Raw genomic sequence first — 15,581 nt, forward strand, 5'->3', positions numbered from 1 at the left:
GGAGGGGTCAGTGAGTGGAGGTAGTGAAGACCTTTTGACACGTCATGCAGAATGTAGATTCTATCGGACGTACTTGTACCGGGATTTTTCTCGATAAAGTTGGCCAAGTTTGAATTAAGCCTCTCCATTATCAGACTGATGTCGTTCTTGCTATAGCCATATTGGACTCCAACAAATCCGACCACGTTGGGGTGGTTCAAACTACTTAGAATGCGACACTCTTCGAGAAAATTCAGGCAATAGTCGCCAGCTTCGAGCAACATGTTGTGGAGCTTCTTTGCGATGCATTTCTGCCCATTTACGGTAACTTCAAAGACTACTCCATAGGATCCAGAGTCTATTTGGTCCCCCTGTCCCTCTATCTGGATACCCACCAGAGTATCCAGATCTATCTTTGAGTTTGCTTGAGACGCCATATACGGGAAAAAAGTCCTGAATGTTGTGCTATTAGAATAATTGTCTGCAGCAGTTAGTCTTATATATAGATCACCATGCATGCACCTTATGGTTGGTCATGTGAATCACATGATCAGAGCTTTCATATATAACATTCCTATGAAATTCGTGGCAGGTTACTATGCACGTGGCCCGGCTTTTACCCACAGAAACCATACTTTTATAATCACGTACATGCATGCATGTACATATAGTTATAGATAATTATTGTAAAATATCCATGTCGACCACTATAGCAAAAATCAAAAGTATCTCTGACATGCATACATGAATATAATCATTATCATAAATTATGCCGATAATAAGTATAATTATACATTATATATTTTTAAGTCACAATGCTAAAACGACACATTTATATAGCTACTGCATACATCTGCATGCATGCAATGCTATATATGCATAATGGGTTACGGACTTACAGACTATAAATGTCTTCGCTGATCAGATGTTAATATAATAGTTTTGCCACTGATAAATTATAGTTAAACATGTTACATTGAACAAAATAGGAAATACTGCTTCTGGAACGGTAAAAATTGTAGAGTTATTTGTATATACATGTATGTATGCAGCTACCAGCTTGAGAGTAATTTCATAACTATACTGGGTCCAGGCTGCACGACGCTAGAGCACCTCTGCAATGTTAAAATGGGATTTGTACGTATAAATATAGAAATCTAACACAGTAACATGTATAATTATACATACCAATATTGACTTCCGGAGGTTCTTCTTTGTTCTCAGTAGTACGAACTGCTTCAGTTACCGGTGGTAGTTTTTTAATTTCCTCTCTACCATAACTGCACAATGACAGATGTATAATAATTATTAAGTTTTAATCACAAACAAAATAAAAATGCAACGTACGACAGTTTTGATTGGGTATGTAGCTCTACTTATGACTTGAATTTATGAAATTACCGTTGCTCTTCCATTTGAACAGAATACTTTTTCTCGACATCTACAGAGGAGAATATTAAGTGTTTAAATTATAAGCATGATAAACACAAAGAAAAACATTTGCTATAGTTAATTGTGCTGATACTGCACGTGGAATAAGTGTGTATTTATTACTTACTTTGATATTTCAGAACGAGTATCACTACCACCACAACTATCACTACAATCAGCACTGGTATGGCAATTATCACCCCCGCAACAATGCCGACAACACACCGATCATTACAGCCGCCCTCAGCCACTGGAATGACGGGCTCCTCGGTATTAGGTAGAGTGGAAACAGCAGCTGGGGAAAGAGGACCTTGTTACAAGATACAACACTTTCAATCTTTAGCGTGTATGATTATTATACTTATATATTGCATGTATAATCCATCAGATGGAAACTGTGTTTAGTACTGGTACAATACATGCATATATCTGCATGTGCATCTGTATAGCACAATACTGCATATAATTATAACGCTCAAGCAATCTATGGCTATATACAAGTAAATTAGATTCTATACAAAGTACTGATTGAAACTTTTACTTGTAAAATTTCTAGACACAGCTAGAACGACATCTACAGCTTTGTCTGCATTGAGGACAATTCTGATAGTAAAGTGGTACTGTGTGTCAGGGTTCAAGCCATTGAAAGTCACGCTGTACTGCTCAGAGTAGCCAGTGTAGTCGGCCATTATCGTTGCTGAGTCAGCAGGGTCAACAGTTGAGATGATTTGCAGCTGCTCGGGTTGGTAAGAGGTGAGGGGAAGAGTGATTGTGACAGTGTGACTGGTTTCCATTGGTTCATCCTCTTCCACTCCAGAAATGTACAGGTATGGCACTGGAATAAGAATTTCAGTCGCAAATAATTGTGTGAAGTGGTTTGGATAATTAGTTTAAAAAATATTAGACGCTAGCTAGCTAACTATCCATTTGCTTGCATGGTTTCAAATCGAAAACCGGCCATTGGTATTCACTTACCAATAAAGGTGGCTTCTGTAGTTTCCCTGCATTGATTGTCTTGAAAGGTTATAAAGACATCAATAACATCTCCTCCAGGTAGCTCAACCTCAACGTCAAAGTACTTTCCAGTTACACTCTTCACAGGAGAGATCTTTCCGTTATATTTGGTATGTCGATAGGTACGAGTTGGAACAAAAGGCTCGGAAACATTCTGAAGAATTATTATTATGCCTTTTGTATAGATTTGATTAGATGGAAATGGTGAATTGTGAAAATCAGGTGGCTTAGAACAAAGATAATAACATGCTGTGTTGAGATTATTATAACAGACAAACTGCTCACAGGTATAATGGCATATTATTATTATACATTCGTGGGTGCCAAATTTGGCGTGTGCAAGGGTCTCACCTCTAGTGTGGTGCGAAGAAACACTGTGCCATTCACCAAGGAGAAGATTGAAGTAAAAATGGGGCCCTCAAGCACTGCGTGATGAGTCAAAAGCAACTTACTGTAATCGCATGCATGCATTATTAGATTTGTGGTACCAGCTACATCGATACAATTGAATATTTATATCTGTATATACTTGTTGTAATACAATCTGGAAGCCCCAAGGGGAATACCTGACAAATCAGCATCAAAGCTCATTGGAGCACTCTCTGCGCCCTGAACCAGATCAGGCGTAGTGATGGATGCGACGAAGGTATAGTTGAAACGACAGACGTTCAAGCCACTCACATACACTATCGGCAAAACATTCGAGTTAGTAGAATTTGACCACCCATCTGCTATGGTATCCACTCGGTAGCTACCAACACAGTGATCATCGGGTACAGACAGGGTTAATTTGACCGATGACTGGGATAGTTGTTTTATGGAGTCAATAGTCGGAGTAGGAACACCTAGACAAAATGTGTGTGCATGTGTGCATGTGACTGTGTAAGCACGAACTACCAACTGCAAACTACCAACTGCGAACTGTTAAGTACTATCAACTATCAACTGTGAACTAGAGCAACTACATGAACTGTTAAGTATCAACTATCAACTATGAGTAGCACTCAGGGCCATGCACACAAGCAGCAACACCTATAATTACACTGCATTAGCTACATTAAGTTGTAAACGATGTATCAATCGAAAAATTGCATATGAAACAGTAACAGGTATATTCCTGTAAAATGTTAAGTATCAACTATCAACTATGAGTAGCACTCAGGGCCATGCACACAAGCAGCAACACCTATAATTACACTGCATTAGCTACATTAAGTTGTAAACGATGTATCAATCGAAAAATTGCATACGAAACAGTAACAGGTATATTCCTGTAAAACGTTAAGTATAATAAAGCAAACAGACTCACTTAGAATTCTAATGGTGACATTTCCAATAAGTTTCGATGTGGAGGAAGAACCTGCTCTGCATTCCACCATCACACCATCCAGACTAGCATTGGGAATAATCTCAGCTGTGGAGTTTAGGGTGGGACCATTCTTATCACTGACGTTAGTGATGAAGAAATCACCACATGCCTCTGTGGTACTACTTGGGGGATCATGTGAGACAAGACATTGTGGGGTTCCAGTGACCTCCCAGCGAGTTACACCCGCACTCGTGTAGTTGTGAGAACAGACGAGAGATAATCGATCTCTTGAGCAGACGATGACTTCTCCATTAATAGTATCGATGCTAGTGCTCACTGCTTCTGTAGTGACAAACAAAAGAATTTGATACTTTTGAGGAGAAATTAGTTGCACCATTAACACTTAATGATTTGTGAACACAAGATATGCATTTGAATAATGTATATAGCACCGTCCAAGATGAAAATTTAAACTACAAAATAATGGTTACTGTTATTATTATAACGTGCAACTCTATCAGTGGTCAATTATATACTGCTAGCCTACTGTACATGGCTAGCAGAACACTGAATGTTAAATAATTAAATTGATAATTAGTAAAATTGAACGCCTTGCAGGTGTGGCAGAGGAGACAAAACTTCAATCACCAACCAGTAACCTCCCATGACAATATATCACTCCAAAAAGTAACAATTAATGACCAAAAAACAGGCGCTAAACGTTTCCTGGCTACTGTATATTAAATATAATGTTGCTATCCGTAAAACTGATCATGACGCATACAATTATGTTGCTATCCGTAACTTCTTTGATAAAAATATACCTGACCATAAAACAATATAACACAATAGACTCCAAAATACACAATTCTAGCAATTCAGCACTCACCTGAGCCTCTAAGCAGGTGAATCACCACAAATATGAAAACCTATTAAAGTGAAGAAAAAAGAGAAGATCACACTGGTTGCATTGAAAGATAGCTACAGAAGCATTGCTATATAGCTTAGGCTGTCTGCTATTTTTTAGTACCTTATTCAGCATAGTGGATTGGTTCTCGGTTATTTAATAGAATCTCAGAAAACAAACTTGAATGGTAAAACTGGCACTCAACTGAATCGATTTGTACCTTGTTTCATTAATGATCATAACCGAAATATTAATGTGGGTGAGGGCGACCTTATTTTGAGTATGTGTAAAAGTAGCCTCGATCCCAAGCCGAGTTTTCGCTTTTATAACGGTTAAGCGAACAACTGGGCCGGTACTAGTTGTCTGCGCATGCGTCAAATTTTTATTGTATATTTGTGGTCGGAAAAAATATTTAATAAATCAATAATTGAAATTTGTACACAGAAAATGCACAGAGTGAGTACACAAAAGATGCACATAGGGAGCTGCTTCACAAAGGCCTGGGGAGTTGCCAGTTGTGCTGCAGCACAATTACAGTGACCCAGGGCAACTTCAGGATGATTGAATGCCTTCAAATTACGTTTCAAAAAGATTTAGCAGGCTGCTGGACTTCTCTGATTCTAGGCCCCAACTCGTAACTCATTACTTGAGAAAACGTAGATTCTCTTGATGTCTCTGAGCTACCCAGCAACGCTCAAATGAGCAGGTCAAACTCCAGTCCTGTGTCTGTGAGTATAGGACAATATTAAAAGAAACCAAAGACGGTTAAACCCTTACCTCAAACTGTCCAGTCTCGTCCGTTAGTATAGCCAAGAGGAGCAGCACTGTTGGGATAGCTGGATATTAGCCATTGCTCCTGTACAGAGAAGTAGACATTTTAAATACGTGTAGATCTATACATATTACATTTCTCGGTTATAGTGTCATTGTCGACGAGCTGATGATGGCAGCACCAAGTTCTCTAGCTCACACTCTTCACTTGATCCACCATATTAATGATGAAACTATAGTCTACCTACATTCTTGCCAAACATGAACAAGACTTGATAGCATAGCCGGCCATAGGGCCCACACAAAAATATCTGACCTTAACAAGCTTGACAAAGCTTTATACCTCTTCCCTTGTTGTTTAGTCTTCAGAATAAGCTTCAGAGAAGAGAGAAGCTTCAGCTAAGAGCCATTCCAATCGATTCCAATAATGATAAAACGGGAACTGACTTCTAGTACACGATAGTACACGAATATAAATGTCACGAAAGTGAACGAGAATATCCATTTGTCAGAATCTGACAAACGATTGACACATGCGCAGACAACTAGTACCAGGCCCAGTTGTTCGCCTAACCGTTATAAAAGCGAAAACTCGGCCTGGGATCGAGGCTAGTGTAAAAGTAGCCACGATTCCAGGCCGCTTGGGAAAGACTATTGAAGGGGCTGGAGTCGAGGCTAGTGTAAAAGCAGCCAATAATTGTTGGAGAACAGATTATTTATAGTTTGCAAGAGAGAAACTGAATAATGATAATACACTGGGAGCTACTGTTAGGCCTTTGCCTGACAATCAAAGGTGAGATTACTGAACCAGCAGATATATAGTTTAAAAGATAATCATCAATCAATTCACCATAGTGCACTGCACACTCGTCACGAACTATGAAGGAAGAGCTTGTCCTGCTGGAGTGAATACTCTTACTTGTGAAGGTCGCACAGACGATGTTGTTTCATGGACTACTGCAGCTCCTACTGGAACAGAGCAAATACGAATGGATGCATTTCTACCCATTGGCATCCTAAATGAAACAGAAACAGTATCTGGCCTTCTTGGCAATATGTTCTTCTCTGGAGAAATTCTTGTCAATTTCATTCCAATTAATCAATCGAGCTTGTACGCCTTCAATACAACGTACTCCATCAATACAACACAGCCAGTTACACTGACATGTAGCAATTCAACAACTGACCTTGGAACAATAGAAATTGAGTTAGCGAGTAAGTCATTTCCTTATAATTTCAGTTGAGTATGTATCTCTATTTCAATATAGTGGCTCCTTCACCACCACAAATGTTTATACAACTTGGTGAACAAGGTTTGATCAACACTGTTGATGTCACCATTGGTTGGGACGCTCCTACTGAGACTGGTGGTAGAGATGACCTCACCTACACAGTGAACGTCTCACCTCCGGCCCAGCTCTCTGCTACTGTCCTCACATCCACCTCTGCCACTGTGACTGCTCAATACAATGTGGACTACACTGTCAGTGTTATGGCTACCAACTGTGCTGGAGAGAGTGTACCTAGAATGTACAGATTTAAAATTGGTAAGCTGCATAGTAAATGAAATTAGAGATTGGTTTATTTCAGAGTACTGGTATGTACAGATTCCTGTGCTATTCCAACCGCCCCTTCAAATGGTTCCATTGGACCAGTAACAAGCAGGACTATTGGATCTAGAATGACTTTCCAATGTGACTCAGGATTCATTCCCACTCAACAAATGATTGCCACATGCTTAGACACGCTGGTATGGAGTCCAGACCCTTCAACGTTTGCTTGTAGAGCACAAACTCTTGTTGCTGGTGAGTTATAAGTGAATCAACATCTCGTTGATAACTCACATTTTCTGTATAGATGCATTTTCCATTTCGATGTTTACTGGATTAGACGTGACTCTGAGTGTGGTAGTGTCGTCGGCAATCGCAATTCTGATTGGACTAGCAATTGGAGTGTGCGGCACTTATCTACTCATGCGTAAAAGAATCGTCAGTCCAGACAATAAAGAAGTTCCTGTTACTCTTGTTACAATAGAAAGTCCATTACACGAAACCCCACCCACATTGCCTCCACCACGACAAGGGAGTCCGTTGTACGAGGAGGTTTACACAGAATCTGAATTGGAGGTCAATTACGCTTACATGAGGGCTTCTGAGTTTCAGTAAACAGTAATTATTGCATTGTGATGTTCATCTACATTCATGACCATTGCTTATGTACAGTAATCATTGTACATATCACCTCATTTCAAACTATAATAATAGCTATAATTATTGTATAGGGTCTGTAATCTCATGACTTTGTTGATATGATTGTTGTCGTAACAAGCATGATAAAAATTCAACATGTTGTCAAACTTGAGCCCATTTGAATACCTTACCAGCCAACTAATTGACTTGATTTTTCCATTCTCAAGACATTATGAGCAATCACATGCATGAGCTAGGTCAGGTATACGACTTATTCAGTTGTCCGTTCAATGGACCAAATGAATAAAATTACATCAATATATTTGGGCGTATGACATGGCAACTTATTACGAGCAGAGAGATCTAGACGGTTTACCTTTAGCACAATAACTGCCTTGCCATTGCAGTATAAGTCAGTAACCATTATTGTGTAACACAGGCTATCTGGCCTGCTATTTAGTTAGATTCAACTAAATTACTTTCACAGTAAATATTGACATTAATTAACATGTGTGTTCTTATCACCATGCATCATGTGTCAGTCACATAAATATGACACTTACATAATACATAAATTAAATAAATAAGATTACATAGAATAACATAACTAGAATAGGCTATCATCGTCCTGGCAGGGTCGCCAAATGTAACACAGGCTATCTGGCCTGCTATTTAGTTAGATTCAACTAAATTACTTTCACAGTAAATATTGAGATTAAACGAGAATGTATAAGTCAGTAACCATTATTGTGTAACACAGGATATCTGGCCTGCTATTTAGTTAGATTCACTAGATTACTTTCACAGTATATATTGACATTAATTAACATGTGTGTTCTTATCACCATCATGTGTCAGTCACATGACACTTACATAATACATGAATAAGATTACATAGAATAACGAATAGGCTATCATCAAAATTATACATATCACCTCCTTTCAAACTATAGCTATTGAATAGGGTCTATAATTATAAAGTAATCTCATGACTTTGTTGATATAATGATTATAATAATCGTTGCTGTAACTGGCATAAAAATGTTGTCAAACTAGAGCCCATTTGAAGACCTTACAGTGCTTGCAGCCTAGAGAGTAAAAAACGCGCTTGTATAAGCCTATAGAGAGTAAAAAACGCAAATTTGCTGGTATTGGTACATAAATGTGAATATCTTGTGATGGGTAAGAACTTTTGCTGATACCATTTACTTGTGTAGATAAAAGAATACTCTAAAATATACCCAAAATTGTTTCCAAAGGTGGTGGGTATGTGTTGGTTTATAAGAGCAAAAATGTTCTATGGTGGACAATCGCTTAGCGATGGAAAAGACCAATCGTTGTCGGCTAAGGTAAGAAACTCTGGCACAACATTCCTGAATAGTTTATCGAACATAATTATATGCATGATTTCGTAAAGTTTATATATGTACACAAACTCAATTATCGAGTTTTTTGGGTGCCTTTTCGCTTAGCGATAGAACTCAAGCAAATTTGTCAGCTAATTGTTTTTTGTTTTTGCACATTAATTGTTTTGATACAAAAAATTTGTCCAGAAATACTGATGTTGCACACAATCATTTCTTTACGATCACCCCCATTTTCATCTAAAATGATTTTCCACTACAACAACTTTTGGGGAAATATTTTCAAATAATTGTTAATATTCATTCACCTATAAAATGGTATCAGCACAATTTCTTAGAAATGTTCCCATCTTGAGATACATTTAAGTACAACTACTCACCTATAGCTATTGTGGTATTTTACTCTCTACGCTGTAAGCACTGTATCTGTATGATTCAATAGTGAAAGGCTGAGCATGTATCATGATTAAGGCTTCTCCAGGACTTGTGCTGCCTGAGCCAGTAGATATAGAACCACTGCATGTACTGGCCCGGGTTGTATACTGGAGGGTACGACTGTCAGCTATAAGTGCACTGTTGATGATGATGGACATTGGTAGTTGTTCAACTGTCCCAACAGCTCATCTAGGACCATTCTATTCTACTACTGTTCTCACATCCACCTCTGAAATCGCTAAATTTTGAGCTGGTTAACCTGATTTTAGGTGTTATTACTCTTTAACTGATTAAAATATAGGCACTCTAACGTGTTGGAGTGCCTATAAATAATTGCTGTCACATGATAATTAATGAATGCATGCATGCAGCTTGACTTATACATCATGTGACTGTGCATGTGAGAAATGAACATTACTAGATTATAGTTCTTCTTTTGAGTTGTGCTTAGTCCATATAACTATATACACTTGCAACCAAAATTGATAATCAAGCTTTCTGAGGACATCAGCACCATGCAGAAAACAATGTATGACAGTGGATACCAAGGGGACCGACACACACTACCTCGTCCTGGGATGGTGACAAGTCTACACGATACCTCATCACCAACGTCTCTAGTGGTGAGTGCATGCATGGTTAGTGATAATAAATGCAAACTGTATAGTGATATGAATTCTCGCGCAGAATAAACATTTTAAGCTCTGTATGCAGGGGCGGATCCAGGGGTGATTTTGAGGGGCTGAAGCCCCCCCCTTTTGAAAAAACTACCATGTGTTGTAGTCTGACTCTACAACAATTTTGCCACCAATTATGCATCTGTAGACTCACTTGAAATCACTTGAGAGATGCTAGACAACAGCTACTAGGAGTATAAAGGATCTAGGGTAGCTAGCTGGACGTACCTAGCTAGCTAGCTAGCTGTACGTACGTACGTACATCTGATCAGTACAGTATCACCGTAGTATTAAAAGTAAGTGCAGAGGTCAACGTATTCTACTCATTAATATGAAAGTTCAAAGGTCAAATCTTGCAAAAAAAAATTGCCTCCGGCGAGGCTGCCCTGGGCGGCTCTGCCGCCCTCGTACGGGGCTTCGCCCCTTTCTAGCTAGCCCCCCCCTTTTGTTTTTCCTGGATCCGCCCCTGGTATGATTAGCTATATATATAGCTCTAATCCTAGGCTATCCTGCCTGCATGCATGCACTCAGAATATGCATGGTACATCTAAATAATTATACTGAAAACCGTCATTTATTATATAAAACTATAATTTGATATAATACGAAACAAGACTGCATTTAGCTTGAAGGGGCATATACCGATATACTTGATTAACACCCAAATTGATTATTTGCATGCGTTTAGCTATATGCATATCTGGGACTTTAATTTGCACAAAGGAGCTCAGAATGCGAACGCTACAGAAGAATGGCTGTGACCACATACCGAGGACTATATATATCAGGACATGGAGGACATCATTTGTCCTTTCACACTATCTCACACCTATATTATGCTGCAGGATTTACATTGAACTGAATTGACATAGGGGCATACTTTCTAAAAATGTATCTTCTGAATAATTGTAACCAACCATCTTATTCTGCATCTAGTTAGCCTACAATGTCATGCTCGTATAAGGTACGTCTAACTAACATAAAAGCTGTCTCTGCCGTTTTGAAAATAAAGCATTGGTGATTTTTACTGTACTTTTAAGAAGCTATATACCACTTCCTGAAAATATTTTCTAATTATAGAGTGTAAGCCTAAATAATATTGAACCGGTACATACGTGTACAGCAAATCTAGTAAGTTTTTTGAATCAGGGTTTACCTGCCAAATGATTTTGTATGAAGTGACTTGTGTACATGGGACGTATATGTGTATACATTTAACTTGTACACATTAACACTTATAATTACTTCAAAGGGCACGTTATTCACACCTCTATAGCCTATAATTATTTAGTCTTGATATGATTATGATGAATCTGAAATAAGTGCTACCTACTCTGCAATGAAACTTGGTACTCGTATAATGAAAATGTACTCGGGTCAAATGCACACAATTCAGGCATGTGTGTGTATTATTGCTTACGTATATATTATTGTATTCAGTGCATATACAGCTAGTATTATAAATCAGAGATGTGGTCTGCCTTTGTATATGGACACAATGTTGTGTAGTATTATAGTTGATGTGGCCATTATTATCAATGATAAATCATGCCATAACAATACTATATACAGCAACTGGCATCTGCAGACAGAGTGGAAGCTGGAAATGCCAATCCATTGTCTGGTGGAGTACTACGCTGCCCAAAACCTAGAGCTACACAAGATAAGAGGAGTGAACAAGAACATTCTGTATTCAATGTAGGTGTATTTATAAAAGGTGATTATTACTTATATTAATGTAGAATGAACTTGTGCAAAAATTGAAGCGAAGAAATACAATTAATGGTGAAGAGAGTGGCGTTCAACTTAAAAGGATGCCTGATAAAGTGAGTGCTATGGTGATCATATACATGTGTTTCACGACTAATTAGATATACTACCCTAGCTAAGAGGAGGATATGCACTCATTATATATCCTCTGCTACCGTGGTTACTCCGAGGTGTAGCCAAGGGGTATGTAACTATGGTAGCATTGGATTTTGCAGCTGTCAAAGAGCATATCAAAACATTTGTCAAATGTATGTAAAAAACATGTAAAGTTGTCATCAAACATTTAATCTATAAGTATACAAATGCACTAAAAAGAAGGAATTTTACCTTAAAAAGATTTTAGTATGCTCTCTATTCTATAATCTAGCTATTACTCTTTCCAATGATACCTCACATGCAGTTTATACATGAGCTGGATATAGTGTTCTTCAGTTGAAATATACTATGAACAGTGATGACAGTTTTACATTGAATTGCAGTGACTGGAAAGGGAGGGACTGTCCCATACTTTACATAATAAAGTTTTGTGGGAAGGGTGTTCGGGCTGCCTAGCCACCAGTAATTCCTAAGGATTCATATGAATGTGGGTTGGCTAGTTTCCTGTAAGTGTTAATGCTTGTACTTTTGCCATAAGCTAGTGCATGTAAGTAGAGCTAGCTAAAGTTTTTTGTGCCAGCTAGACTACTGTATACCTACTGAGGATGACAGATCAGCTCAAGTAACAGCCAGCATAGACTACTGTAAGATAGAGCCGATGTCAAGTTGCCAAGACAAGCAAAAGCCAAGCCCAGGAACTGAAGAAAACCCCTGAGAAACCCTATCCTGGTGGGATTTACCGACACTAATGATCAATTAAGAGATAGTTAAAGTATATATCGGATATGATGAAGAGTAGAGTAATTATGAATGGTAGACTTAGTGGATTGGATGAAAATCCGAACAGTGACACTTGACACCTGATTACAGACTTAGTTTATTCTCTTTTTCATTTTATTTTGAGTTAGGAACCAAGGTTAACGTATATCTGGTCTGCAAAAGAAAGGTACAGGTGCTAACTTGAATCTAGGCTACCTTGTTTGCTAATTACATGCACTGCACTTACTGCATGACAGGAAATGACAAATATGACTAGCTATGACGCGAAAACGTCACAAATATTTGAGTGGGTGGTAAAAATTTTAATTTGACATTTCACATTGCTATGGCTAGTTGAGCAACACATCGACTCCTACAGATACTCAAGAGCCTCCTTGGTCCAATTAATCGTTGGCCATTAGACGTCCCTTATATACGGGGTTGTAAGCTCTTCTTGAGGATAAAATGTATCTAAACCACGCCCATGGATTCATGGCCATCTTGTTGGAGAGAGCAGCTATCGTGTTTCTGCGTCGCTTTTGAGTCTTAGTACCGTCAAGCATGGCTCCCGTTTTCTTAAACAAAATTAATGAAACTGAAACTTAAAAAACACCTTGAAAACTGTGCATACCTGAGGCTGCATATATGTTATTTTTCTATGTATATATCATACAGCTGTTAACCAAGAGATCAATTAGTGGTGACGTATATAAATGTGGTAAGTCGATCCATGCACATTTAATTTAATACTTGTTGTACAGGTACAGGAAAACACTAATACAGTCACTGCATCGCAAGTAATGGCTGCTGACAATATTACAACACGCCAGCCAACAGGTGCAAATCCTAATCGTTCAAGAACTACACGCCGACCGGCACCCCCTATTCTTCCCAAACCAAGGAAAAGAAACAATAGTGACCACATACCAGTACAAGAACTACACGATGCTCATCAGGGGCTGGAGGAGTTGTCTCTTACTCATACAGAACATCGTCACAGGGAGGGACAGATGACTATTCAGGTATACTGCAGAAATGATATGTACATAGGTTATTTTATGCACGAGGGATGTACAGCTAATACAATTCAAGCTATCCTGAGGGGCGTAGCAAAGCCCATCGGTTTGTATTAGCAGTACAGCACGAAGGCGTGGCATAATAACCTACTTATTGCTGATTTTGTAATAATTTCAAACATCAGAATCTAAGGATAAACCAATCAGATTGCAGGATTCTGAATCTAACTCAAACTTGAGGGGTTCAGTCTTGAATGATTGACCTCTCCTTTGACCTCTGATCCCACCAGAGTGACACCCGACTGCATTGGGATTCGCTATGCATCAATGCACTCCAGTTTTTTATTCCTTTACTGATCGAATTTTACAAAGAGCTAGGGAGCGTGCTAGGATTCTGTATAGTAGATTGGATAGTAGTGCGATTATCCTTTGAAGTTTTGCTGAGCTGTTCGATTATGACACTAAGGTTTAAAACCAGCTATAATACAGCATGTAGGACGAGTAGTCCATTGGTAGACCTTCTGGACTATCTTGGTAGTCATAGAATATTTTCAAAGACGAAGCAGTAAGCCATTTGTGTACACCACTGCACAAGTCTGACATGAAGATGCGCTACAATGCTTGCTAAGCAGTTAGTTGACCAGAGTGCAGCTTTTATAAAGGCCACAAATACTTCTATCGAGGCAGCAGCAAGGCATAAATCACCTGGTCACAACAATTGACCCACGTCCATCTCTAACCACTTCATTGGGGGCAGCGATAAAATCAAGCTAATTTGGTGGGTTGGGCTGACTTTTTGAACCACAAATGCAAACTAAAGCGACGGAACTTTCTAAGTTTGCAATCAACTGAGAAAAGCTAATAATTATATAGGGTGGTGCTTCAAGTTGAAGTGGTCCTGCATTTGGGCTATGTTGACCACAACCACCTGGGGTGATATTGATGTCACCCAGGCATCATTATATAGCTATACATAAATATACCCTGTAGCAGTAGTACAATCCTCCCCAATCTTATTCCGTACTGGCTTGATCCCCAAATGAATACACCCATACAGGCTGCTGGCAGTGAAACACCAACTGATGCAATTCCTAAAACGTCAGCTGTACATAGACCACCCATCACCCCCCCTCCCAAGAAGAGAAATTCAGTGAAAATTAAAGACCAAACAGCAAAAGATGCTCAGGTGTCCCTTACTGACACAGAACATCTTCTTCACGATGAAGGACAAATGACCATTCAGGTAATAGCAGAAATGATAAGTGGCTAATGTCCCAACACGCATAATAATGCAGGATGTTTGCAGTCCTAAAATGGAGACGCCACAACTGCAGCAAAGTACTGTTTGTTCAGCTATATACAAACCAGCCATCAGACCCAGACCAAGAAGGTCCATCAGTTGTGACAGTGAGTCTGACAAGAAAGGGGAGAACAACAAGGAGCGTTCTAAATCATTGCTGCTCTGTGTAAGATAATTATTATAATTATATACTGTAACATGCAGTGATTCGTGTGAATACGGCTCCTCATACAGTTATACATGCTCACATGTACCATGAATTGTATGTATGCACATGCATGTATATATAGGGTAATAAAGAGGTGGAGCGTCAACCATCGTATGGGCCGGAGTATTCCGAAATACAATCAACAACACAGCCGTATGCGAATATTTTCTCACTTCAGAAAATTGTAACCATGACCACCCAGGCTGAACAAGCTAATTTATGTCATAACTCAACATTTCCACAAGAAAGTTTGTACAAAGCTACCAGGCAAGCGATCACTGATGCTGGAAATGACGAGTCTACTACAACAGGAAGACAAGCAAACCAGGTGATGCATGTAGCTGTTGAGCAATAGC

At 38.9% G+C, this 15,581-nt stretch overlaps 2 protein-coding genes and 1 long non-coding RNA gene across 8 annotated transcripts in view; 1 reads left to right on the forward strand and 2 right to left on the reverse strand.

Annotated features, from left to right (window-relative positions):
• Positions 1-974: 974 nt before the first annotated feature.
• On the reverse strand, positions 975-4,222 carry LOC135347962 (uncharacterized). The gene is made up of 9 exons (XM_064546442.1): positions 3,734-4,222; positions 2,991-3,269; positions 2,776-2,849; positions 2,386-2,578; positions 1,952-2,245; positions 1,538-1,705; positions 1,381-1,420; positions 1,168-1,259; positions 975-1,094 (listed from the first exon to the last, which is right to left on the reverse strand). The coding sequence occupies exons 1-9, from the start codon at positions 4,128-4,130 to the stop codon at positions 1,084-1,086; spliced, it is 1,548 nt and encodes a 515-aa protein (XP_064402512.1). The 5' UTR covers positions 4,131-4,222; the 3' UTR covers positions 975-1,083.
• An 825-nt stretch (positions 4,223-5,047) lies between these two features.
• On the reverse strand, positions 5,048-6,019 carry LOC135346923 (uncharacterized). 2 transcript variants are annotated; one of them, XR_010398142.1, is made up of 3 exons: positions 5,728-6,019; positions 5,418-5,496; positions 5,048-5,366 (listed from the first exon to the last, which is right to left on the reverse strand). It is a non-coding gene; the product is annotated as an uncharacterized LOC135346923 (long non-coding RNA). The 2 variants fall into 2 exon arrangements; XR_010398136.1 differs by having other exon boundaries at positions 5,048-5,496.
• Positions 6,020-9,779: 3,760 nt separating this feature from the next.
• The window catches only part of LOC135345980 (cyclin-dependent kinase 11B-like), a 38,665-nt gene continuing 32,863 nt past the window's right edge, over positions 9,780-15,581 (forward strand). For 4 of the 5 annotated variants that reach the window (XM_064543462.1, XM_064543474.1, XM_064543466.1 and 1 more), the window contains exons 1-7: positions 9,784-10,022; positions 11,649-11,774; positions 11,819-11,902; positions 13,463-13,723; positions 14,775-14,960; positions 15,013-15,183; positions 15,308-15,553. In XM_064543462.1, the coding sequence (XP_064399532.1) occupies positions 9,915-10,022; positions 11,649-11,774; positions 11,819-11,902; positions 13,463-13,723; positions 14,775-14,960; positions 15,013-15,183; positions 15,308-15,553 (1,182 nt within the window). In that variant the 5' untranslated portion in view covers positions 9,784-9,914. Of the gene's footprint in view, positions 10,023-11,648; positions 11,775-11,818; positions 11,903-13,462; positions 13,724-14,774; positions 14,961-15,012; positions 15,184-15,307; positions 15,554-15,581 lie in introns of all 5 variants that reach the window. The other variant, XM_064543455.1, reaches the window with a different exon arrangement.

Source organism: Halichondria panicea, chromosome 1, assembly GCF_963675165.1.
Source record: "Halichondria panicea chromosome 1, odHalPani1.1, whole genome shotgun sequence".
NCBI lineage: Eukaryota > Metazoa > Porifera > Demospongiae > Suberitida > Halichondriidae > Halichondria > Halichondria panicea.